The following is a 26653-nucleotide window of genomic DNA, read 5'->3' as shown; positions in this document are numbered from 1 at the left end:
ATTAAGGAGACTGATCATCCAGCTTGTTATTGAGTAGAGGGACCATCCAGCTTGTTATCAAGGAGAGGGATAAGCCAGCTTGTTATCGAGGAGAGGGAGCATCCAACTTGTTATCGAGGAAACGGATCATCCAGCTTGTTATCTAGTAGAGGGACCATCCAGCTTGTTATCGATTAGAGGGACCATCCAGCTTGTTATCAAGGAGATGGACCATCCAGCTTGTTATCGAGTAGAGGGACCATCCATGCAGCTTATCAGTGCACAGCTCTGCATCTCTGATGGTTAGGGGGCATTAGTGCCTGTGACAGAGGCTGCGCACACATGAAAGGCGCCATCAATGCTGAGCATTATATAGAAGTGTCAGAACAACATCTGATCCATCCAGACAGTGTCTATTTCAGGGAAGACATTGTATAATTCAGCAAGACAAAACTAAACCTCATACTGCCTCCATCTCAGCAGCACGGCTCCACAGAAGAAGAATTCGGGGGATAAACTGGCCGCCTGCAGATATGGCCCGGGCCCAACTTTTTTGAGACGTTTTGCTGCCATCAATTTCTAAATTTAGGTTTTTTTTCAAACGAAATAGAAAAATGTCCAACATTCAACTTCTGATCTGTTTTCTGTGTTCTGCTGTGAATGAAATATGGCTACAAGAGATTTCCAAATCATCGCATGCATTTTACATAGCGTCCCAACTTTATGGAATTGGGGGGATACTTTCTAATATATTATGTGTTCATGTTTTTGATAATTTTCTAAATTCTTGCTTGCTGTCAGTGAATAGGAACATTTTTGTATAGATTGAGAGGAACAAGACTCAGCCATACCAAATACTTCTCACAGCCGAGTGTTTACATCTATTGTATCCCATGAAGAAGCCGTGCTAATCTTATGTGTCCAGACTGGTTACAATTGTACCAAACCCTCAGCTAAGAGGAATATTAAGTCTGTACAGGCTTTTTTACTCTGGATGGAAAGAGGAATATTCCTATTTTCTGACAGCAGGAAAGAGAGAGATTTTGAGAATGGTGTAGAGAGCAGTGGAATTGAAACACAAAGAATATTAGAAAGTTCCAGAACTTTTCATTTATACAGTGATTAAAGTAAAGCTGTCGACATCTTGCAAAATACAAACTGCATATACAGTTATATGAAAAAGATTGAGTTGTTTGGTCATACAAAAAGGCGTTATGCATGGCGGCGAAAAAACACAGCATTCCAAGAAAAACACTTGCTACCCACAGTAAAATTTGGTGGAGGTTCCATCATGCTTTGGGGCTGTGTGGCCAATGCCGGCACCGGGAATCTTGTTAAAGTTGAGGAACGCATGGATTCCACTCAGTATCAGCAGATTCTTGACAATAATGTTCAAGAATCAGTGAAAAAGTTGAAGTTACGCAGGGGATGGATCTTTCAGCAAGACAATGATCCAAAACACCGCTCCAAATCTACTCAGGCATTCATGCAGAGGAACAATTACAATGTTCTGGAATGGCCATCCCAGTCCCCAGACCTGAATATCATTGAACATCTGTGGGATCATTTGAAGAGGGCTGTCCATGCTCGGCGACCATCAAACTTAACTGAACTGGAATTGTTTTGTAAAGAGGAATGGTCAAAAATACCTTCATCCAGGATCCAGGAAATCATTAAAAGCTACAGGAAGCGACTAGAGGCTGTTATTTTTGCAAAAGGAGGATCTACTAAATATTAATGTCACTTTACTACTAAATATTAATGCCCATACTTATGCACCTGTCAAATTTTGTTTGAATGCAGATTGCACATTTTCTGTTAGTACAATAAACCTCATTTCAAGGCAGAAACATTACTGTGTCCAACAGTTATTACATATATCAAACTGAAATAGCTGTTGCAAAAACACAAATTTTTATAAAACATTAAGCTTAAGATTAATAGGGGTGCCCAAACTTTTTCATATAACTGTATTCTAAAATACATCTCTTAGACTTGATCAGACGGATGTACTTATTGTGAAACGCATATTAGAATGTCTAAATTATGCGTTTTGTAAACTTAAACTCAATCTCTGCCCACCTAATCTTATTGACAGCTACTCAGTGTCCCTCCTCCTTGCTGCTGCTGAATCTCCACCTCCCTAATGTGATTGATAGATTCTTATTGTCCTTCCTCCCTGAGCTAAATCTGTGCAAACCTAGCCTAATTGACAGATGCTCAGTGTCCCTCCTCCCTGCTACTGAATCTCCACCCACCTTGCCTGATTTATAGCTCCTCAGTGTCCCTCCTCCCTGCTGCTAAATCTCTGCCCACCTAGCCTGATTGACCGCTCTTCAGTGTCCCTCCTCCCTGCTGCTGCTAATCTCTACCCAACTAGCCTTATTTATAGCTCCTCAGTGTCCCTCCGCCCTGCTGCTGAATCTCCACTCACCTAGCCTGATTGACCGCTCCTCAGTGTCCCTCCTCCCTGCTGCTGCTTAATCTCCACCCAACTAGCCTTATTTATAGCTCCTCAGTGTCCCTCCTCCTTGCTGCTTCTTATTCTCCACACAACTAGCCTTACTAATAGCTCCTCACTGTCCCTCCTCTCTGCTGCTGAATCTCCACTCACCTAGCCTGATTGACCGCTCCTCAGTGTCCCTCCTCCCTGCTCCTTAATCTCCACCCAACCAGCCTTATTTAAAGCTCCTCAGTGTCCCTCCTCCCTGCTGCTGAATCTCCACTCACCTAGCCTGATTGACCGCTCCTCCGTTTTCCTCCTCCCTGCTGCTTAATCTCCACCCAACTAGCCTTATTGACCACTCCTCAGTGTCCCTCCTCCCTGCTGCTAAATCTCCACCCACCTAGCCTGATTTATAGCTCCTCAGTGTCCCTCCTCCCTGCTGCTGAATCTCCACCCAACTAGCCTTATTTATAGCTCCTCAGTGTCCCTCCCCCTGCTGCTTAATCTCCACCCACCTAGCCTGATTTATAGCTCCTCAGTGTCACTCCTCCCTGCTCCTGAATCTCCACTCACCTAGCCTGATTGACCGCTCCTCAGTGTCCCTCCTCCCTGCTGCTGCTTAATCTCCACCCAACTAGCCTTATTTATAGCTCCTCAGTGTCCCTCCTCCTTGCTGCTTATTCTCCACACAACTAGCCTTACTAATAGCTCCTCACTGTCCCTCCTCTCTGCTGCTAAATCTCCACTCACCTAGCCTGATTGACCACTCCTCAGTGTCCCTCCTCCCTGCTGCTTAATCTCCACCCAACTAGCCTTATTTAAAGCTCCTCAGTGTCCCTCCTCCCTGCTGCTGAATCTCCACTCACTTAGCCTGATTGACCGCTCCTCAGTTTTCCTCCTCCCTGCTGCTTAATCTCCACCCAACTAGCCTTATTGACCACTCCTCAGTGTCCCTCCTCCCTGCTGCTTAATCTCCACCCACCTAGCCTGATTTATAGCTGCTCAGTGTCCCTCCTCCCTGCTGCTGAATCTCCACCTAACTAGCCTTATTTATAGCTCCTCAGTGTCCCTCCCCCCTGCTGCTTAATCTCCACCCACCTAGCCTTATTTAAAGCTCCTCAGTGTCCCTCCTCCCTGCTGCTGAATCTCCACTCACCTAGCCTGATTGACCGCTCCTCAGTTTCCCTCCTCCCTGCTGCTTAATCTCCACCCAACTAGCCTTATTGACCACTCCTCAGTGACCCTCCTCCCTGCTGCTTAATCTCCACCCACCTAGCCTGATTTATAGCTCCTCAGTGTCCCTCCTCCCTGCTGCTGAATCTCCACCTAACTAGCCTTATTTATAGCTCCTCAGTGTCCCTCTCCCCTGCTGCTTAATCTCCACCCACCTAGCCTTATTTAAAGCTCCTCAGTGTCCCTCCTCCCTGCTTCTGAATCTCCACTCACCTAGCCTGATTGACCGCTCCTCAGTTTCCCTCCTCCCTGCTGCTTAATCTCCACCCAACTAGCCTTATTGACCACTCCTTAGTGTCCCTCCTCCCTGCTGCTAAATATCCACCCACCTAGCCTGATTTATAGCTCCTCAGTGTCCCTCCTCCCTGCTGCTGAATCTCCACCCAACTAGCCTTATTTATAGCTCCTCAGTGTCCCTCCCCCCTGCTGCTTAATCTCCACCCACCTAGCCTGATTTATAGCTCCTCAGTGGCACTCCTCCCTGCTGCTGAATCTCCACTCACCTAGCCTGATTGACCGCTCCTCAGTGTCCCTCCTCCCTGCTGCTGCTTAATCTCCACCCAACTAGCCTTATTTATAGCTCCTCAGTGTCCCTCCTTCTTGCTGCTTCTATTCTCCACACAACTAGCCTTACTAATAGCTCCTCACTGTCCCTCCTCTCTGCTGCTAAATCTCCACTCACCTAGCCTGATTGACCACTCCTCAGTGTCCCTCCTCCCTGCTGCTTAATCTCCACCCAACTAGCCTTGTTTAAAGCTCCTCAGTGTCCCTCCTCCCTGCTGCTAAATCTCCACTCACCTAGCCTGATTGACCGCTCCTCAGTTTCCCTCTTCCCTGCTGCTTAATCTCCACCCAACTAGCCTTATTGACCACTCCTCAGTGTCCCTCCTCCCTGCTGCTTAATCTCCACCCACCTAGCCTGATTTATAGCTCCTCAGTGTCCCTCCTCCCTGCTGCTGAATCTCCACCTAACTAGCCTTATTTATAGCTCCTCAGTGTTCCTCCCCCCTGCTGCTTAATCTCAACCCACCTAGCCTGATTTATAGCTCCTCAGTGTCACTCCTCCCTGCTGCTGAATCTCCACTCACCTAGCCTGATTGACTGCTCCTCAGTTTCCCTCCTCCCTGCTGCTGCTTAATCTCCACCCAACTAGCCTTATTTATAGCTCCTCAGTGTCCCTCCTCCCTGCTGCTGAATCTCCACTCACCTAGCCTGATTGACCACTCCTCAATGTTCCTCCTCCCTGCTGCTTAATCTCCACCCACCTAGCCTGATTTATAGCTCCTCAGTGTCCTTCCTCCCTGCTAATGTGGAATCTCCCACCACCTAGCCTGACTGGCAGGTCCTCAGTGTCCCTCCTCCTTGCCACTGAAATCTAACAAAGCTCACAAACTGAGGTGGTGAGTAAACTACCAGTTCAGCATTTGTTACCCAAGGAAGAGAACCTTACCCTTACCCTAGACCACTAGGGAATTAACTCTTTACCTCCTCTTTTAATGTAAATGTACACCCACTAGGGAAAGGGAATGACCCCAGACCACCATTAAATCATAAACTACCGACCTCTTCTATTCTAAACCACCAAGAAAAGGGGCATTACCTTATACTCCCAGGGTCTCTGATTTTACCCCCTTCTTCCAGCCTAGAAATCTAAAGATGAAAACCTTATCCTACAACACCATGAAATCAGCTATTAAACTCATCTTCTACCCCAAGCCACCAAGGAAATGTGCCTTACTCTAGACCACCAGGGGATCAAATAATATTCCTTCTGGTTTCGTAGGAAAACATCCTAAAAAATGGACACACACAGTATAAAGAATCCTATACTTATATCAAATTCTCCTGAGACTGTTCTCCAAAATTTCCATTCCACTCCTAGAACTTTGGTAAGATTCTCACCAAAATATGCCCCTGAAACATAAGTCTTAATTCTAGGAATAATCCACGTTTGTCTAATTTTGGACCAAGGACTGAAACTTTCTTGGAGGCAAAATCTTAAGTCTTCATAAGTCTCGTTCTCCATAACTTTATTCTTTGTGCTCTGATAGAGGAGGCTATGCATATAATAATGTGCACTATTTCCTCATGACTACAAGGCCATAGAGTCCCAATTTATGGGAGACACCTAACCCCTTACCTGCCCCAGTCCTTATAGAAGACGATACCCTATACCACCAGGGAATAATCATAATAACCCCATCTTCTACTCTTGACCAATAAGGAAGGGGTTATTACACTAGACCACATGAGAATCAAATATCACCCCTTCTACCCTACAGCACTAAGAAAGGGGGCTGCACCCTAGACGACCAGGGAATAATAGAATAACTCTTCTACATTAGACCACCAAGCAGGAGGACACTACTCTAGACAATCAGAGAATAAAATATGACCCTTTCTTCTACCCTAGACTGCTAAGGAAAAGGGCATTTAATAGACCCACCGGGAATCACACATTAACCCCCCTTCTTAACCTAGACCACTAAGGAAGGGGGCATTACTCCAGACCACCAGGGAATAAAATAATATTCTATTCCTCTTCCCTAGATCACTAAGGAAAGGAGAATTACCCAAGTCCACCCAGGAATCAAATATGAATCCCATTTGACCCTAGACCACTGAGGAAGGGGCATTACACTAGGCCACTAGGGAATAGATTAAAAACGCCACTCTTCTACCCTAAACCACTAGGGAATTAAATAATAACCCATTAACGCATTACTGTAGACCACCATGGTATGCAATAATAATCTCCTCTTTTACTTTACACCACAAGGGAGTCAAATATTAATCCCATCCTTGCACCCTAGACCATTAAGGAAGGAGTCTTTACCCTAGACCACCAGGGGTTTAATTAACAACCTCCTGATTAACCATACATGTATTGTGGATTTGATGGCCATTACATTGAATTCTTGTTCCTAGACCATTAATGAAGGGTTTATAATTCTAGACCATCAGGGAATCAGATATTAGACCTGTTCTATCCACTTATTCTAAACCATCAGAGATTTAAAAATGATTTCTACCCTAGACCACCAAGGTAAAGGGGAATGACCTCCCTCTTCTACCCTAGACCATCAAGGTAAAGGGAATGACCTTCTTCTTCTACCGTAGATCACCAAGGTAAAGAGGAATGACCTCCTTCTTCTACCTTAGACCACCAAGGTAAAGGGGAATGACCTCCTTATTCTACCATAGACCACCAAGGTAAAGAGGAATGACCTCCTTCTTCTACCTTAGACCACCAAGGTAAAGGGGAATGACCTCCTTATTCTACCCTAGACCACCAAGGTAAAGGGGAATGACTGTCTTCTTCTACCGTAGATCACCAAGGTAAAGAGGAATGACCTCCTTCTTCTACCTTAGACCACCAAGGTAAAGGGGATTGACCTCCTTATTCTACCCTAGACCACCAAGGTAAAGGGGAATGACCTCCTTCTTCTACCCTAGACCACCAAGGTAAAGGGGAATGACCTCCTTCTTCTACCCTAGACCACCAAGGTAAAGGGGAATGACCTCCTTCTTCTGCCCTAGACCACCAAGGTAAAGGGGACTGATCTCCTTCTTCTACCCTAGACCACCAAGGTAAAGGGAAATGACCTCCCTCTTCTACCCTAGACCATCAAGGTAAAGGGAATGACCTTCTTCTTCTACCGTAGATCACCAAGGTAAAGAGGAATGACCTCCTTCTTCTACCTTAGACCACCAAGGTAAAGGGGAATGACCTCCTTATTCTACCCTAGACCACCAAGGTAAAGGGGAATGACCTGCCTCTTCTACCTTAGACCATCAAGGTAAAGGGAATGACCTTCTTCTTCTACCGTAGATCACCAAGGTAAAGAGGAATGACCTTCTTCTTCTACCGTAGATCACCAAGGTAAAGGGGAATGACCTCCTTATTCTACCCTAGACCGCCAAGGTAAAGGGGAATGACCTCCCTCTTCTACCTTAGACCACCAAAGTAAAGGGGAATGACCTCCCTCTTCTACCCTAGACCACCAAGGTAAAGGGGAATGACCTCCCTCTTCTACCCTAGACCACCAAGGTAAAGGGGAATGACCTCCCTCTTCTACCCTAGACCATCAAGGTAAAGGGAATGACCTTCTTCTTCTACCGTAGATCACCAAGGTAAAGAGGAATGACCTCCTTCTTCTACCTTAGACCACCAAGGTAAAGGGGAATGACCTCCTTATTCTACCCTAGACCACCAAGGTAAAGGTGAATGACCTCCCTCTTCTACCCTAAACCATCAAGGTAAAGGGAATGACCTTCTTCTTCTACCGTAGATCACCAAGGTAAAGAGGAATGACCTCCTTCTTCTACCTTAGACCACCAAGGTAAAGGGGAATGACCTCCTTATTCTACCCTAGACCACCAAGGTAAAGGGGAATGACCTCCCTCTTCTACCCTAGACTACCAAGGTAAAGGTGAACTACCCTAGTTCTCCAGGGAATCAATACCCTCCCACCTCCTGCTCCTTTCCATAACACATGACCACCCCAATCCGGTGATCAGATATCATAGATTACTGACATTTATCCCAACGTACAACCGTTCCCTTGCTGAGGGGATCTCGCCATTTTCTCTTACCATTGTTCTCTGTCTTGAAGGTGGTTATCGCGCTCCATGGGCTCCAGGAGCCGTCATAGAATTCTGTAGGTTTGGATCGGACTCTCACCTCGTACTTTGTGGAATAATCTAGATTTCCCTTTGGAACATACAGGACCAGAGCTCTAATAGTAAAACACTGAAAGATAAGGATAAGAATAAAACAATATGTAAGCAGGTTTGATAGAAATCCCCCATCCCCCTACCCCCAAGGTCGCCAACTTGACTTTTCAATTTTTTTCTGGACAACTTATCAAACATTTTTGCAGTCACATTGGAAAACATAATAAATCATTATGATAAGTGATCCGTGTCTACAGCCCAGAATTCTCATATAAGACATAAACTGTAAAATGATGAATTACAGTCAAAACAATCTGTAAAAGTTTCTTCAGCTTCTAAAAAAATCACGGACGCCTCAAATTCTTTTCATGAACCGGGCAAAAAAGTGCCGATTTTTACCAACTGTCCTGGAATTTCTGGATGGTTGGCCGCCCTGCAGAGTGACTGTGGGCGCCTCCATTCTTTTCGATGTACCAGACTCGTACATTTCACCCTTACATCCCCAGATTGGGACCATGCTGTGGTGCTGCTTTTGCAGGTTTCCATAACAAGGGGCATTTCTGGGCACTTTGGGGGATTTCATAAGTGGGAACTGTGTGATTCAGATACACACACTGATATTTTTGCAGCAATCTTTTATGCAGGTGATACTGAAATGTAAAGTAGAAATTTAAAGGGGGATTTACAATAAATCCACCATCTAGATGTCTCCTAAATCCTTCTTTTACACTTTTACTCTATTTTGGATTCTGCTTCGAACATGCACCGAAAACTCCATCAGAAAGTGCAAATTGTAAAGTCCACGACGCGCGTTGTCCATAGGTAGCTCTTAGGAGGATCTGTACACCTACCATCTTGTGGTGTCCAGTCCTATATGTTTCATCTTTACAATCCTGCAACATAAAAATATCAGTTCGCTGGTATCAAAGTGAGAAATAGAAGCGGCCAGTCAAGAGCATTATTATCTCTGCACTGTGACATCACTGTGTGTAGTATCCCTGTACTGTGACATCATTGTGTGTATTATCCCTGTACTGTGACATCACTGTGTGTATTATCCCTGTACTGTGACATCACTGTGTGTATTATCTCTGCACTGTGACATCACTGTGTGTATTATCCCTGTACTGTGACATCACTGTGTGTATTATCCCTGTACTGTGACATCACTGTGTGTATTATCTCTGTACTGTGACCTCACTGTGTGTATTATCGCTGTACTGTGACATCACTGTGTGTATTATCTCTGTACTGTGACATCACTGTGTGTATTATCTCTGCACTGTGACATCACTGTGTGTATTATCTCTGCACTGTGACATCACTGTGTGTATTATCTGTGCACTGTGACATCACTGTGTGTAATCTCTGCACTGTGACATCACTGTGTGTATTATCCCTGTACTGTGACATCACTGTGTGTAATCTCTGCACTGTGACATCGCTGTGTGTATTATCTCTGCACTGTGACATCACTGTGTGTAATCTCTGCACTGTGACATCGCTGTGTGTATTATCTCTGTACTGTGACATCACTGTGTGTAATCTCTGCACTGTGACATCGCTGTGTGTATTATCCCTGTACTGTGACATCGCTGTGTGTATTATTTCTGCACTGTGACATCACTGTGTGTATTATCTCTGCACTGTGACATCACTGTGTGTATTATCTCTGTACTGTGACATCACTGTGTGTAATCTCTGCACTGTGACATCGCTGTGTGTATTATCCCTGTACTGTGACATCGCTGTGTGTATTATTTCTGCACTGTGACATCCCTGTGTGTATTATCTCTGCACTGTGACATCACTGTGTGTATTATCCCTGTACTGTGACATCGCTGTGTGTATTATCTCCCTACTGTGACATCACAGTGTGCATTATCTCCCTACTGTGACATCACTGTGTGCATTATCTCTGTACTGTGACATCACTGTGTGTATTATCCCTGTACTGTGACATCACTTTGTGTATTATCTCTGCACTGTGACATCACTGTGTGTATTATCTCTGCACTGTGACATCACTGTGTATTATCCCTGTACTGTGACATCACTGTGTGTATTATCTCTGTACTGTGACATTACTGTGTGCATTATCTCTGTACTGTGACATCACTGTGTGTATTATCTCTGCACTGTGACATCGCTGTGTGTATTATCTCTATACTGTGACATCGCTGTGTGTATTATCTCTGTACTGTGACATTGCTGTGTTTATTATCCCTGTACTGTGACATCACTGTGTGTATTATCTCTGCATTGTGACATCACTGTTTGTATTATCTCTGCACTGTGACATCACTGTGTATTATCCCTGTACTGTGACATCACTGTGTGTATTATCTCTGTACTGTGACATCACTGTGTGTATTATCCCTGTACTGTGACATCACTGTGTGTATTATCTCTGTACTGTGACATCACTGTGTGTATTATCCCTGTACTGTGACATCACAGTGTGTATTATCCATGTACTGTGACATCACTGTGTATTATCTCTGTACTGTGACATCACTGTGTATATTATCTCTGTACTGTGACATCACTGTGTGTATTATCTCTAGAATGTGACATCACTGTGTGTATTATCCCTGTACTGTGACATCACTGTGTGTATTATCTCTGTACTGTGACATCACTATGTGTATTATCCCTGTACTGTGACATCACTGTGTGTATTATCTCTGTACTGTGACATCACTGTGTATATTATCCCTGTACTGTGACATCACTGTGTGTATTATCCCTGTACTGTGACATCACTGTGTGTATTATCTCTGTACTGTGACATCACTGTGTATATTATCCCTGTACTGTGACATCACTGTGTGTATTATCCATGTACTGTGACATCACTGTGTATTATCCCTGTACTGTGACATCACGGTGTTTATTATCTCTGTACTGTGACATCATTGTGTGTATTATCTCTGTACTGTGACATCACTGTATGTATTATCTCTGTACTGTGACATCACTGTGTGTATTATCTCTGCACTGTGACATCACTGTGTGTATTATCTCTGCACTGTGACATCACTGTGTATTATCCCTGTACTGTGACATCACTGTGTGTATTATCTCTGTACTGTGACATTACTGTGTGCATTATCTCTGTACTGTGACATCGCTGTGTGTATTATCTCTGCACTGTGACATCGCTGTGTGTATTATCTCTGTACTGTGACATCGCTGTGTGTATTATCTCTGTACTGTGACATTGCTGTGTTTATTATCCCTGTACTGTGACATCACTGTGTGTATTATCTCTGTACTGTGACATCACTGTGTGTATTATCCCTGTACTGTGACATCACTGTGTGTATTATCCCTGTACTGTGACATCACTGTGTGCATTATCTCTGTACTGTGACATCACTGTGTGCATTATCTCTGTACTGTGACATTGCTGTGTTTATTATCCCTGTACTGTGACATCACTGTGTGTATTATCTCTGTACTGTGACATCACTGTGTGTATTATCCCTGTACTGTGACATCACTGTGTGTATTATCCCTGTACTGTGACATCACTGTGTGTATTATCCCTGTACTGTGACATCACTGTGTGTATTATCTCTGTACTGTGACATCACTGTGTATATTATCCCTGTACTGTGACATCACTGTGTGTATTATCCATGTACTGTGACATCACTGTGTGTATTATCCATGTACTGTGACATCACTGTGTATTATCCCTGTACTGTGACATCACTGTGTATATTATCTCTGTACTGTGACATCACGGTTTGTATTATCTCTAGAATGTGACATCACTGTGTGTATTATCCCTGTACTGTGACATCACTGTGTGTGTTATCTCTGTACTGTGACATCACTGTGTGGATTATCCCTGTACTGTGACATCACTGTGTGTATTATCTCTGTACTGTGACATCACTGTGTGTATTTTCCCTGTACTGTGACATCGCTGGGTGTATTATCCCTGTACTGTGACATCACTGTGTGTATTATCCCTGTACTGTGACATCACTGTGTATTATATCTGTACTGTGACATCGCTGTGTGTATTATCTCTGTACTGTGACATCACTGTGTGTATTATCCCTGTACTGTGACATCACTGTGTGTATTATCCCTGTACTGTGACATCACTGTGTATTATATCTGTACTGTGACATCACTGTGTGTATTATCTCTGTACTGTGACATCACTGTGTGTATTATCCCTGTACTGTGACATCACTGTGTGTATTATCCCTGTACTGTGACATCACTGTGTATTATCCCTGTACTGTGACATCACTGTGTGTATTATCCATGTACTGTGACATCACTGTGTATTATCCCTGTACTGTGACATCACGGTGTTTATTATCTCTGTACTGTGACATCATTGTGTGTATTATCTCTGTACTGTGACATCACTGTATGTATTATCTCTGTACTGTGACATCACTGTGTGTATTATCTCTGCACTGTGACATCACTGTGTGTATTATCTCTGCACTGTGACATCACTGTGTATTATCCCTGTACTGTGACATCACTGTGTGTATTATCTCTGTACTGTGACATTACTGTGTGCATTATCGCTGTACTGTGACATCGCTGTGTGTATTATCTCTGCACTGTGACATCGCTGTGTGTATTATCTCTGTACTGTGACATCGCTGTGTGTATTATCTCTGTACTGTGACATCGCTGTGTTTATTATCCCTGTACTGTGACATCACTGTGTGTATTATCTCTGTACTGTGACATCACTGTGTGTATTATCCCTGTACTGTGACATCACTGTGTGTATTATCCCTGTACTGTGACATCACTGTGTGTATTATCCCTGTACTGTGACATCACTGTGTGTATTATCTCTGTACTGTGACATCACTGTGTGTATTATCTCTGTACTGTGACATCACTGTGTATATTATCCCTGTACTGTGACATCACTGTGTGTATTATCCATGTACTGTGACATCACTGTGTGTATTATCCATGTACTGTGACATCACTGTGTATTATTCCTGTACTGTGACATCACTGTGTATATTATCTCTGTACTTTGACATCACTGTTTGTATTATCTCTAGAATGTGACATCACTGTGTGTATTATCCCTGTACTGTGACATCACTGTGTGTGTTATCTCTGTACTGTGACATCACTGTGTGGATTATCCCTGTACTGTGACATCACTGTGTGTATTATCTCTGTACTGTGACATCACTGTGTGTATTTTCCCTGTACTGTGACATCACTGTGTGTATTATCCCTGTACTGTGACATCACTGTGTATTATATCTGTACTGTGACATCGCTGTGTGTATTATCTCTGTACTGTGACATCACTGTGTGTATTATCCCTGTACTGTGACATCACTGTGTGTATTATCCCTGTACTGTGACATCACTGTGTATTATATCTGTACTGTGACATCACTGTGTGTATTATCTCTGTACTGTGACATCACTGTGTGTATTATCCCTGTACTGTGACATCACTGTGTGTATTATCCCTGTACTGTGACATCACTGTGTGTATTATCTCTGTACTGTGACATCACTGTGTGTATTATCCCTGTACTGTGACATCACTGTGTGTATTATCTCTGTACTGTGACATCACTGTGTGTATTATCTCTGTACTGTGACATCACTGTGTGCATTATCTCTGTACTGTGACATCACTGTGTCTATTATCCCTGTGCTGTGACATCACTGTGTGTATTATCCCTGTGCTGTGACATGACTGTGTGTAGTATCCTTGTACTGTGACATCACTGTGTGTATTATCTCTGTACTGTGACATCACTGTGTGCATTATCCCTGTACGGAAGCATTTGATGTTTTGTACTTATGCTGAAGTTGGTCATGTTAGAAACCAATCTACGTTTTACATGGTACCTCTCGGCCACTTGTTGCTCCACAGCTGGAAGTCTCTCTACTCCCATAAAGGCTTCACTCACCAGCCACGACGTTCCTTCATTGCGTAGAACAAGTTCATGCTCCAGATTGTCCCTTAGATATTCATTCCCTCCATACGGCACGGAAATGTTAAACACATATTCCTCTAACTCATTATTGTAGATGATTGTTACGTTGCTCGGACGGTCGGGGATCGCTGTGAATATGGAAATAACAGAAGTTACTGTTACACAGAAAGCAAACGCATCAAATGCAAGGATTATAATGACAGCGGCATTTATTGAAGGGGTTATCCATAGGCTTTCACGGAAATACGTTCCCCAGGTCCACCGATGGCTCTTCGCCTCTGCGCCAGTCTTTGCTGACAGTCTGCAGCAGTGAAATCACAACTACAACTCTGGTGACCACTGCAGACAATCACTGGACTCAGATGAAAGTTTTTGCCAGTTTTTTCTTTTTTTAAGACTCTGTTGTGATTTGTTCTCAGGTCCTGAGCCCCCTCCATGCACATGAATCCAGCGGATGTCAGGGAGGAGTCAAAACTCATAACCAGGTCTGGTGTCACCACCGGGACCCTGGGCAAATGGGGGGACCCACTCGCCGTCGGGTGCACCAACACGCTATGGCCCCCCCCCCGCATAATTGTATCAAATACTCACCTCTCGCCATTCCCTCGCTGCTCCAGTCTCTTCAGCGTCTTCTGACTCTCTGTGATGTCTCAGCGCAGAGGGAGTGATGACGTCACTACAGTGCGCCCTCTGTGCCAAGCAGTGCAGAGAGTCAGAAGACGCTGAGGAGACCGGAGCAGCGGGGGAACAGGGAGAGGTGAGTGTTTGATTATTTCTTTTTTATGTAAGACGCATTATATGGGGTCCATTATTCTGTACGGAGGACTATGTGGGGCCATTATTCTGTATGGAGGACTATGTGGGGCCATTATTCTGTATGGAGGACTATGTGGGGCCATTATTCTGTATGGAGGACTATGTGGGGCCATTATTCTGTATGGAGGACTATGTGGGGCCATTATTCTGTATGGAGGACTATGTGGGGCCATTATTCTGTATGGAGCATTATGTGGGGCCCATTATTCAGTATGGAGCAATATATAGGGCCCATAATACTGTATGGAGGACTATGGACTATGTGGTGCCCATAATACTGTATGGAAGACTATGTGTGGCCCATTATACTGTATGGAGCACTATGTGGGGCCATTATTCTGTATGGAGCATTATATGGGGCCCATTATTCAGTATGGAGCAATATATAGGGCCCATAATACTGTATGGAGGACTATGTGGTGCCAATAATACTGTATGGAAGACTATGTGGGGCCCATTATACTGTATGGAGGACTATTTGGGGCCCATTATACCGTATGGAGCACTATGTGGGGCCCATTATACCGTATGGAGCACTATGTGGGGGCCATTATACTGTATAGAGGACTATGTGGTGCCAATAATACTGTCTGGAGGACTATGTGATGCCCATAATACTGTATGGAGGGCTATGTGGTGCCCATAATACTGTATGAAGAACTATGTGGGGCCCATTATTCTGTATGGAGCATTATATGGGACCCATTATTCAGTATGGAGCCTTATATGGTGCCCATAATACTGTATGGAGGACTATGCTGTCCGGTCTGCACTGTGCGCTGTGAGGATTCGCCGGTTTCTGAGATATTGTAGGATTTACAATAGATATCAGTAATGTAATGTAAGAAGTAAGTGAAATCTTTGCATTGTACTATACCTATATTTCTTATCTGTGCATCATGAATTGTGATATGTGTCAAAGGGGCCACTGAGAAACTTTCCTCTGGGGCCCACGAACACCTGTAGCCGGCGGTGCTCATAACCTTCATTATAAAATGACCCCAGACATCAGTCCAGGAGATATAAAGCACTTACCAATTTTCCGCAGATTGACAGACTGACAAGGTTGTGATTTCTTCCAGACCATACAAACATTGTACTCTAACAAATGCAGATGGAACTCGACAGCTTTAGTTTTAGTCCAAGGTTTAGACCAACGATCAGATTCTTTGCTAAAAAACATAAGAGAGAATAAAGATAATAACACCTGGAGACTAATAGAAAAGTAACTCCCTTGTGTTCAGGTGTCCTGGGCAAGTCCAGGACATTCATCATGATGGCCACAGAAGACCTTACAGGGGCTACGACTATCATGGTGGTGCCACATCCTCCATACATCAGGACGCCATAGCCCGGCACCAACGTATCAGTGGAGGGGCCATGGGATCCTCGGGAATGGAGACCTCTAAATCTATAATATAACCGGAGATGCGTCTCTGTCTGAAGCCTCTGTGGACGGCGCAAGCGCGACACGCAGTCTGGCTCCAGACAGAAGCAGGCATCCAGCCGTTACAGGTAAGAGGAGTGTATGGCGCCGGAGATCGCAGTATGTGTAGACACTGAACGCATACCGCGATCTCCGGCGCCATACTTACTTACCTGACCGGGAGGAGCGTTGCCGCGGCGCCTCTCTTCTGGCCGGAGACCGGGGCAGGAGTGAAGGCGTCGGAATCGGCGCATGCACATAGCGCTATCCGGTGCCATTTTACTGAAGACACATTTGCAGTGTGTCTTCAGCAAAATGGCGCCAGGCAGCGCGGTATGGGCACGCGCGTACTCCGGCGCCGCACTCCTCCCCCGGCAGAACAGGACACAGCAGCGCTGGAGCACAGGGAAGAAAGGTGAGTATAAGTGTTTATTTTTTTGTATGTGTGCAGCGTGAAAGGGATTAGGGGTGCCATGCATACCAGGATTGGGGAATGAGGGGGCCACACATACCAGGATTGGGGATGAGGGGTGCCATGCATACCAGGATTGGGGATAAGGGGTGCCATGCATACCAGGATGAGGGGTACCATGCATACCAGGATAGGGATGAGGGGTGCCATGCTTACCAGGATTGGGGATAAGGGGTGCCATGCATACCAGGATTGGGGATGAGGGGTGCCATACATACCAGGATTGGGGGATGAGGGGGCCACACATACCAGGATTGGGGATGAGGGGTGCCATGCATACCAGGATTGGGGACGAGGGGTGCCATGCATACCAGGATTGGGGACGAGGGGTGCCATGCATAGCAGGATTAGGGACAAGGGGTGCCATGCATACCAGGATTGGGGACGAGGGGTGCCATGCATACCAGGATTGGGGACGAGGGGTACCATGCATACCAGGATTGGGGACGAGGGGTGCCATGCATACCAGGATTGGGGATGAGGGGTGCCATGCATACTAGGATTGGGATGAGGGGTGCCATGCATACCAGGATTGGGAGTGAGGTGACCATTCATACCAGGATTGAGGGGTGAGGGGACCATGCATACCAGGATTGGGCGGTGAGGGGACCACGCATACCAGGATTGAGGCATGAGGGGACCATGCATACCAGGATTGGGGTGTCAGGGGTGCCATGCATACCAGGACAGGGATGAGGGGTGCCATGCATACTAGGATAGGGATGAGGGGTGCCATGCATACCAGGATTGGGAGTGAGGTGACCATTCATACCAGGATTGGGGGGTGAGGGGACCATGCATACCAGGATTGGGGGGTGAGGGGACCACGCATACCAGGATTGAGGCATGAGGGGACCATGCATACCAGGATTGGGGTGTCAGGGGTGCCATGCATACCAGGACAGGGATGAGGGGGGCCATGCATACCAGGATAGGGATGAGGAGTGCCATGCATACCAGGACAGGGATGAGGGAGCCATGCATACCAGGATTGGGGGGTGGGTTGACCATGCATACCAGGATTGGGGGGTGAGGGGACCATGCATACCAGGATTGGGGGGTGAGGGGACCATGCACACCAGGATAGGATGGTGGGAACAGGATGAGGGCAGCACAAATACCAGGATGGGGGCAGCACATACCAGCATGGGAGACCATATACCAATAAAAATGTTCACCACCCGGGTGTAGAACGGGTTCAATAGCTGGTAAAAAATAAATGGCAGTGGCAAAGAGAGGGGTCAAGTCTGCAGGAGCCACAAGAAGCTGAAGATGCCAATCACTGGATCAAGTAAGAAGTGCAGAGGGGAGAGGGACAGGGCTCCTTATAGCAGATTAGATATTGGGCGATTTATTCCAAACAATCTAGGGAAGTAGAGATTCTGGGGACCAAAGACTTCTTCTGTAAGACTTAAACACTGATGACCAGTCTTAGGATGTCATCAGCAGTAGCGTTGCCAGCACCTGGCACCATGAGCATATGCCACGGGTCTTCTGGCAGCAGCTGTTTGGCATCAGCCATGTTGGTTGTTGTTACACATATTTCTCTAGATGATTTATATCACAATCCATATGTGAACTTACTTAACGTCGAACCTAATATTTGTCATGTTTCCAGGAGGTAACGTTGTAACATTGCACAAAAGCAAGATATTGTTCATGCGAATCTTGGAAAAACAGTCAAAGTCTGGTCGTACATCATTTCCAGGCTCTTCATCATCTTTAACAAGAAAATAAAATATTAGATATCAAAGAAATTTGTTTACATAGAAAGATAATTAAAGCTGGTGTTATACTCCAGAGCTGCACTCACTATTCTGCTGGTGGAATCACTGTGTACATACATTACATTACTGACCCTGTACTGATCCGGAGTTACATCCTGTATTATACTCCAGAGCTGCACTCACTATTCTGCTGGTGCAGTCACTGTGTGTACATACATTACATTACTGATCCTGAGTTACATCCTGTATTATACTCCAGAGCTGCACTCACTATTCTGCTGGTGGAATCACTGTGTACATACATTACTGATCCTGAGTTACATCCTGTATTATACTCCAGAGCTGCACTCACTATTCTGCTGGTGCAGTCACTGTGTACATACATTACATTACTGACCCTGTACTGATCCGGAGTTACATCCTGTATTATACTCCAGAGCTGCACTCACTATTCTGCTGGTGGAATCACTGTGTACATACATTACATTACTGATCCTATACTGATCCTGTATTATACTCCAGAGCTGCACTCACTATTCTGCTGGTGCAGTCACTGTGTACATACATTACATTACTGATCATGTACTGATCCTGAGTTACATCCTGTATTATACTCCAGAGCTGCACTCACTATTCTGCTGGTGGAATCACTGTGTACATACATTACATTACTGATCCTATACTGATCCTGTATTATACTCCAGAGCTGCACTCACTATTCTGCTGGTGCAGTCACTGTGTACATACATTACATTACTGATCATGTACTGATCCTGAGTTACATCCTGTATTATACTTCAGAGCTGCACTCACTATTCTGCTGGAGCAGTCACTGTGTACATACATTACATTACTGATCCTGAGTTACATCCTGTATTATACTCCAGAGCTGCACTCACTATTCTTCTGGTGCAGTCACTGTGTACAATATATTACATTACTGATCCTGTACTGTCTACTGTCTGCAGGCCCCTCACCCACCAGGCCTGGTTGTTACGCCCCTGGCAATATCGGTCTTGGTACATTCATACCTGGCAATGATCAGTATGCTGGCATTATTCGGTCACCATGTTGTGGTTTAATGTAGCAGTATTATTTACCATTCTATAGCGGTATTATTGGTAATTTTGGTTTCACAGAATTATATGTCATTTTAGGGTCATCTTAGGCACTGGGTGTGTTTTGGGGGTCCTTCTCACATCCCAGTACATCATACCTTCATATCATAATACAGACTCTCCCATCTCAGTACAGACCCTCCCATCCCAGTACAGACCCTCTCATCCCAGTACAGACCCTCCCATCCCAGTACAAACCCTCCCATCCCAGTACAGACCCTCCCATCCCAGAACAAACCCTCCCATCCCAGTACAGACCCTGCCATCCCAGTACAGACCCTCCCATCCCAGTACAGACCCTGCCATCCCAGTACAAACCCTCCCATCCCAGTACAGACCCTGCCATCCCAGTACAGACCCTCTCATCCCAGTACAAACCCTCCCATCCCAGTACAGACCCTGCCATCCCAGTACAGACCCTCTCATCCCAGTACAAACCCTCCCATCCCAGTACAGACCCTCCCATCCCAGTACAGACCCTCCCATCCCAGTACAAACCCTCCCATCCCAGTACAGACCCTCCCATCCCAGTACAGAGCCTCTCATCCCAGTACAAACCCTCCCATCCCAGTACAGACCCTCCCATCCCAGTACAGACCCTCCCATCCCAGTACAGACCCTGCCATCCCAGTACAGACCCTGCCATCCCAGTACAGACCCTCTCATCCCAGTACAAACCCTCCCATCCCAGTGCATTCTGGTCACAGCCGTGTTCCGCACACAGTCGCTCAGTGATCTCGTGCTCTCACTGTGGTTTTATTGTTTCCCACTTGATAATATTGGTTACAATGTGTAAATCTGACATGAAACAAAGGCTACAATGACGTCGTACAGACCGGCCCCCTGAGTAAGTTACTGCCCCCTTATCATAGGGCACGTTAGTTTTTTATGTAGGTGGATGCAATGACTTACATGGAGGTGGCGTTGGCTTTGGGTCATGTTGAGGATAGCAAGGTTGCGTTTGGTCATGTCCAGTGGTTGGGTCATGTTGGGGGTTGTAGTTTTCTTTGTATAGACTTGTACTATGGTTGTAATAAGAGGAACGATGTGATTCTTCTGCCTCCGTGTTACAAAGTGTCTCTATCTCCTGTAACAATGTGACAGGACGAGCGCTCGGTGGTGAAGACCCTTCTCCCCCACATCACTTACAGCAGCTCCACCGCCGCTCCACTTGATTATGCAAAAAATGTCAATGGTGTTTTTTCAGTTTTATGTGAATCCTTCGTTTTATAAATGGAAAGTTCTAAACTTTTCTATTATTCATGGGGAAAACTTATCAGATCTGGAATTTCCTATCCAAAGTTTTAATTAAAATCCCGCAGCAGTGACAGTCACCATATGTATTATGGGCATCCTGTCATTAGGTTCCTCTTGCTTGGACCACGGGCGGCATGAATCAGAGCCTGGCAGCTTGATTGCCACCAGTTATATTATTCTATGAAATGCCGCATCATTCTATAGAAAACACAACTTGTGAGGCCGACCGACTGACTACTCCGGCACCACACTCCAGTTAATTGACAGGTGTCTGCCATGTGTGAACATAGGGAGAGATGTTCCAGTCATGAGGAGGAGGCTGGGGAGAAGCCGGCCAGGGGCTGCACCAGACTAATCAGGTCTCTCTCTATAGTCCCCGGATCTTTCTCATACTATATTTTCTCAGAAACACTGCAGTCACATCCGAGTAAATCATACCTGGCAGCCAGTGTCAGACTGGGGCACCAAGGGCCCACCAGTAGCCAACTCCAGGGCCCCAATTTTCAGCTACATGCAAATGTGACATTATCCTTAATCACAAATTTATATAACAATGAACTGGGTAGATTGTTAAATGATGCTCCTTTGTCTGTACATAGTGATTCAAGTATATTGTGCCAAGTACTGCTCATATAAGAGGGTGGGGGCCCACCGGAGGATTCTCCTGTTCTCCAGTGGGCCAGTCCAAGCCTGGTGCCTGCAGCTAAACATCTAAACATCCAGGACTCCAGACAGATACATTGTAACAAACCAGCAGAGAGGTATGTGCAGCTGCTGCTGATGTGTTGAGTCTAAACAATGCTCTGTGAGCTAAACATCGCTGGACTCCAAACTGATACATTGTAACAATCCAGCAGAGATCTGTGCAGCTGCTGCTGATGTGTTTAGCTCACAGAGCATTGTCTACACTGGATACATTGTAACAATCCAGCAAAGATCTGTGCAGCTGCTGCTGATGTGTTTAGCTCACAGAGCATTGTCTGCACTGGATACATTGTAACAATCCAGCAGAGATCTGTGCAGCTGCTGCTGATGTGTTTAGCTCACAGAGCATTGTCTGCACTGGATACATTGTAACAATCCAGCAGAGATCTGTGCAGCTGCTGCTGTTGTGCTTAGCTCACAGAGCATTGTCTACACTGGATGCATTGTAACAATCCAGCAGAGATCTGTGCAGCTGCTGCTGATGTTTATGGCTCACAGAGCATTGTCTACACTGGATACATTGTAACAATGCAGCAGAGATCTGTGCAGCTGCTGCTGATGTGTTTAGCTCACAGAGCATTGTCTGCACTGGATACATTGTAACAATCCAGTAGAGAGATCTGTGCAGCTGCTGCTGTTGTGTTTAGCTCACAGAGCATTGTCTACACTGGATACATTGTAACAATCCAGCAGAGATCTGTGCAGCTGCTGCTGATGTGTTTAGCTCACAGAGCATTGTCTGCACTGGATACATTGTAACAATCCAGCAGAGATCTGTGCAGCTGCTGCTGATGTGTTTAGCTCACAGAGCATTGTCTGCACTGGATACATTGTAACAATCCAGCAGAGATCTGCGCAGCTGCTGCTGATGTGTTTAGCTCACAGAGCATTGTCTACACTGGATGCATTGTAACAATCCAGCAGAGATCTGTGCAGCTGCTGCTGATGTTTATGGCTCACAGAGCATTGTCTACACTGGATACATTGTAACAATGCAGCAGAGATCTGTGCAGCTGCTGCTGATGTGTTTAGCTCACAGAGCATTGTCTGCACTGGATACATTGTAACAATCCAGTAGAGAGATCTGTGCAGCTGCTGCTGTTGTGTTTAGCTCACAGAGCATTGTCTACACTGGATACATTGTAACAATCCAGCAGAGATCTGTGCAGCTGCTGCTGATGTGTTTAGCACACAGAGCATTGTCTGCACTGGATACATTGTAACAATCCAGCAGAGATCTGTGCAGCTGCTGCGGATGTGTTTAGCTCACAGAGCATTGTCTACACTGGATACATTGTAACAATCCAGCAGAGATCTGTGCAGCTGCTGCTGATGTGTTTCGCTCACAGAGCATTATCTGCACTGGATACATTGTAACAATCCAGCAGAGATCTGTGCAGCTGCTGATGATGTGTTTAGCTCACAGAGCATTGTCTACACTGGATACATTGTAACAATCCAGCAGAGAGATCCGTGCAGCTGCTGCTGATGTGTTTCGCTCACAGAGCATTGTCTACACTGGATACATTGTAACAATCCAGCAGAGATCTGTGCAGCTGCTGCTGATGTGTTTCGCTCAGAGCATTGTCTGCACTGCATACATTGTAACAATCCAGCAGAGATCTGTGCAGCTGCTGCTGATGGGTTTGGCTCACAGAGCATTGTCTGCACTGGATACATTGTAACAATCCTGCAGAGATCTGTGCGGCTGCTGCTGATGTGTTTAGCTCACAGAGCATTGTCTGCACTGGATACATTGTAACAATCCAGCAGAGATCTGTGCAGCTGCTGATGATGTGTTTAGCTCACAGAGCATTGTCTACACTGGATACATTGTAACAATCCAGCAGAGATCTGTGGGCTGCTGCTGATGTGTTTGGCTCACAGAGCATTGTCTGCACTGGATACATTGTAACAATCCAGCAGAGATCTGTGCGGCTCCTGCTGATGTGTTTAGCTCACAGAGCATTGTCTGCACTGGATACATTGTAACAATCCAGCATAGATCTGTGCAGCTGCTGCTGATGTGTTTCGCTCACAGAGCATTGTCTGCACTGGATACATTGTAACAATCCAACAGAGATCTGTGCAGCTGCTGCTGATGTGTTTCGCTCACAGAGCATTGTCTGCACTGGATACATTGTAACAATCCAACAGAGATCTGTGCAGCTGCTGCTGATGTGTTTCGCTCACAGTGCATTGTCCGCACTGGATACATTGTAACAATCCAGCAGAGATCTGTGCAGCTGCTGCTGATGTGTTTAGCTCACAGAGCATTGTCCGCACTGGATACATTGTAACAATCCAGCAGAGATCTGTGCAGCTGCTGCTGCTGTGTTTAGCTCACAGAGCATTGTCCGCACTGGATACATTGTAACAATCCAGCAGAGATCTGTGCAGCTGCTGCTGATGTGTTTGGCTCACAGAGCATTGTCCGCACTGGATACATTGTAACAATCCAGCAGAGAGATCTGTGCAGCTGCTGCTGATGTGTTTGGCTCACAGAGCATTGTCCGCACTGGATACATTGTAACAATCCAGCAGAGAGATCTGTGCAGCTGCTGCTGATGTGTTTGGCTCACAGAGCATTGTCCGCACTGGATACATTGTAACAATCCAGCAGAGATCTGTGCAGCTGCTGTTGATGTGTTTAGCTCACAGAGCATTGTCCGCACTGGATACATTGTAACAATCCAGCAGAGATTTGTGCGGCTGCTGCTGATGTGTTTAGCTCACAGAGCATTGTCTACACTGGATACATTGTAACAATCCAGCAGAGATCTGTGCGGCTGCTGCTGATGTGTTTCGCTCACAGAGCATTGTCTGCACTGGATACATTGTAACAATCCAGCAGAGATCTGTGCGGCTGCTGCTGATGTGTTTCGCTCACAGAGCATTGTCTGCACTGGATACATTGTAACAATCCAGCAGAGATCTGTGCGGCTGCTGCTGATGTGTTTAGCTCACAGAGCATTGTCTGCACTGGATACATTGTAACAATCCAGCAGAGATCTGTGCGGCTGCTGCTGATGTGTTTAGCTCACAGAGCATTGTCTGCACTGGATACATTGTAACAATCCAGCAGAGATCTGTGCGGCTGCTGCTGATGTGTTTCGCTCACAGAGCATTGTCTGCACTGGATACTTTGTAATAATCCAGAAGAGATCTGTGCGGCTGCTGCTGATGTGTTTCGCTGACAGAGCATTGTCTGCACTGGATACATTGTAACAATCCAGCAGAGATCTGTGCAGCTGCTGCTGATGTGTTTAGCTCACAGAGCATTGTCTGCACTGGATACATTGTAACAATCCAGCAGAGATCTGTGCAGCTGCAGCTGATGTGTTTAGCTCACAGAGCATTGTCTGCACTGGATACATTGTAACAATCCAGCAGAGATCTGTGCAACTGCTGCTGATGTGTTTAGCTCACAGAGCATTGTCTGCACTGGATACATTGTAACAATCCAGCAGAGATCTGCGCAGCTGCTGCTGATGTGTTTGGCTCACAGAGCATTGTCTGCACTGGATACATTGTAACAATCCAGCATAGATCTGCGCAGCTGCTGCTGATGTGTTTCGCTCACAGAGCTTTGTCTGCACTGGATACATTGTAACAATCCAGCAGAGATCTGCGCAGCTGCTGCTGATGTGTTTCGCTCACAGAGCATTGTCTGCACTGGATACATTGTAACAATCCAGCAGAGATCTGCGCAGCTGCTGCTGATGTGTTTAGCTCACAGAGCATTGTCTGCACTGGATACATTGTAACAATCCAGCAGAGATCTGTGCAGCTGCTGCTGATTTGTTTCGCTCACAGAGCATTGTCTACACTGGATACATTGTAACAATCCAGCAGAGATCTGTGCAGCTGCTGCTGATGTGTTTAGCTCACAGAGGATTGTCTGCACTGGATACATTGTAACAATCCAGCAGAGATCTGTGCAGCTGCTGCTGATTTGTTTCGCTCACAGAGCATTGTCTACACTGGATACATTGTATCAGCTGAGAACAGGACCAGATATGTACAGAGTTACTGCCTCTGAATGGAGACAAGAGCGTTCTCTCATTCACTGACTAAACAGTGATCTTGAAACCCTTAAGGAACCAAAATATAAAGTATATTAAAAAGTTGCCAACTGTTATTTAATAAACTGATTAGAGAGTTTTTTTTTATAGAAAACTGGAAATTCCCTGTAAATACAGAATACTTCTCTTCCCTCCAAACCCCCCGAAATGCAACATAATAACAAAAACACAAGTGGTGTCTCTGCCTTTTCCTTCACCAATATCTAAAGCTTTATCTATTGTCAGGAATTAGATGACTAAAATATAAGAAAAGTGCAATATCTACCGTCAGTCCCAGGGAAATCTCCACTTTGTTGCAGAGAGGCCCGGAGCAGGAGAAAGAGAAGAGCGAGAGTCGAGGCGTGCATGATACCGAGCCGTCTGCTACCATCTCTGACGTTACCACAACATTGTACATGTAGTAAGCACTTCTGAAATAACCACAGCCAGGAAGAAATGTAGATGCGCCAATGATGAGCGAGCGCTAGAGAGGAAATTACACAGAGGTTTGTGAAAAGTTCTGATATCACCTTATACTGCTAAGAAAAACAAATTATCATTGCAAACGCCCTCAACATAAATGGAAGATTTTTTTTTTTAGTTTATGGACAATATCCTGAGATTGTGGGTGTACATTATGTGCGGTATAAGGTGATGCCTGTGGTTAGTAAGTGCATAATTTTTTATTATTATCATTGTTGTTTTATCAGACTTTGAATAAATCGAAAATACAAGTGAATACAAGAAACTTTGTAATATATCTTATCAGA

At 45.4% G+C, this 26653-nt stretch overlaps 1 protein-coding gene across 1 annotated transcript in view; it reads right to left on the bottom strand.

Moving 5' to 3' along the window:
- The window catches only part of IL7R (interleukin 7 receptor), a 37549-nt gene extending 11212 nt beyond the window's left edge, over positions 1-26337 (bottom strand). The window contains exons 1-6 of the mRNA XM_073681610.1: positions 26170-26337; positions 18597-18732; positions 16150-16286; positions 14272-14426; positions 9187-9228; positions 8255-8411 (exon numbers count right to left, since the gene is read on the bottom strand). Of these exons, the coding sequence (XP_073537711.1) occupies positions 8255-8411; positions 9187-9228; positions 14272-14426; positions 16150-16286; positions 18597-18732; positions 26170-26251 (709 nt within the window). The 5' untranslated portion in view covers positions 26252-26337. The remainder of the gene's footprint in view (positions 1-8254; positions 8412-9186; positions 9229-14271; positions 14427-16149; positions 16287-18596; positions 18733-26169) is intronic.
- Between the last annotated feature and the right edge of the window lie 316 nt (positions 26338-26653).

The sequence above is a fragment of the Phyllobates terribilis genome, unplaced genomic scaffold (genome assembly GCF_046119375.1).
Source record: "Phyllobates terribilis strain yellow unplaced genomic scaffold, ASM4611937v1 Scaffold_1__5_contigs__length_1240528914, whole genome shotgun sequence".
Classification (NCBI taxonomy): domain Eukaryota; kingdom Metazoa; phylum Chordata; class Amphibia; order Anura; family Dendrobatidae; genus Phyllobates; species Phyllobates terribilis.
The sequence above is the reverse complement of the archived record's forward strand: the minus strand, read 5'-3'. Positions and strand labels throughout refer to the sequence as shown.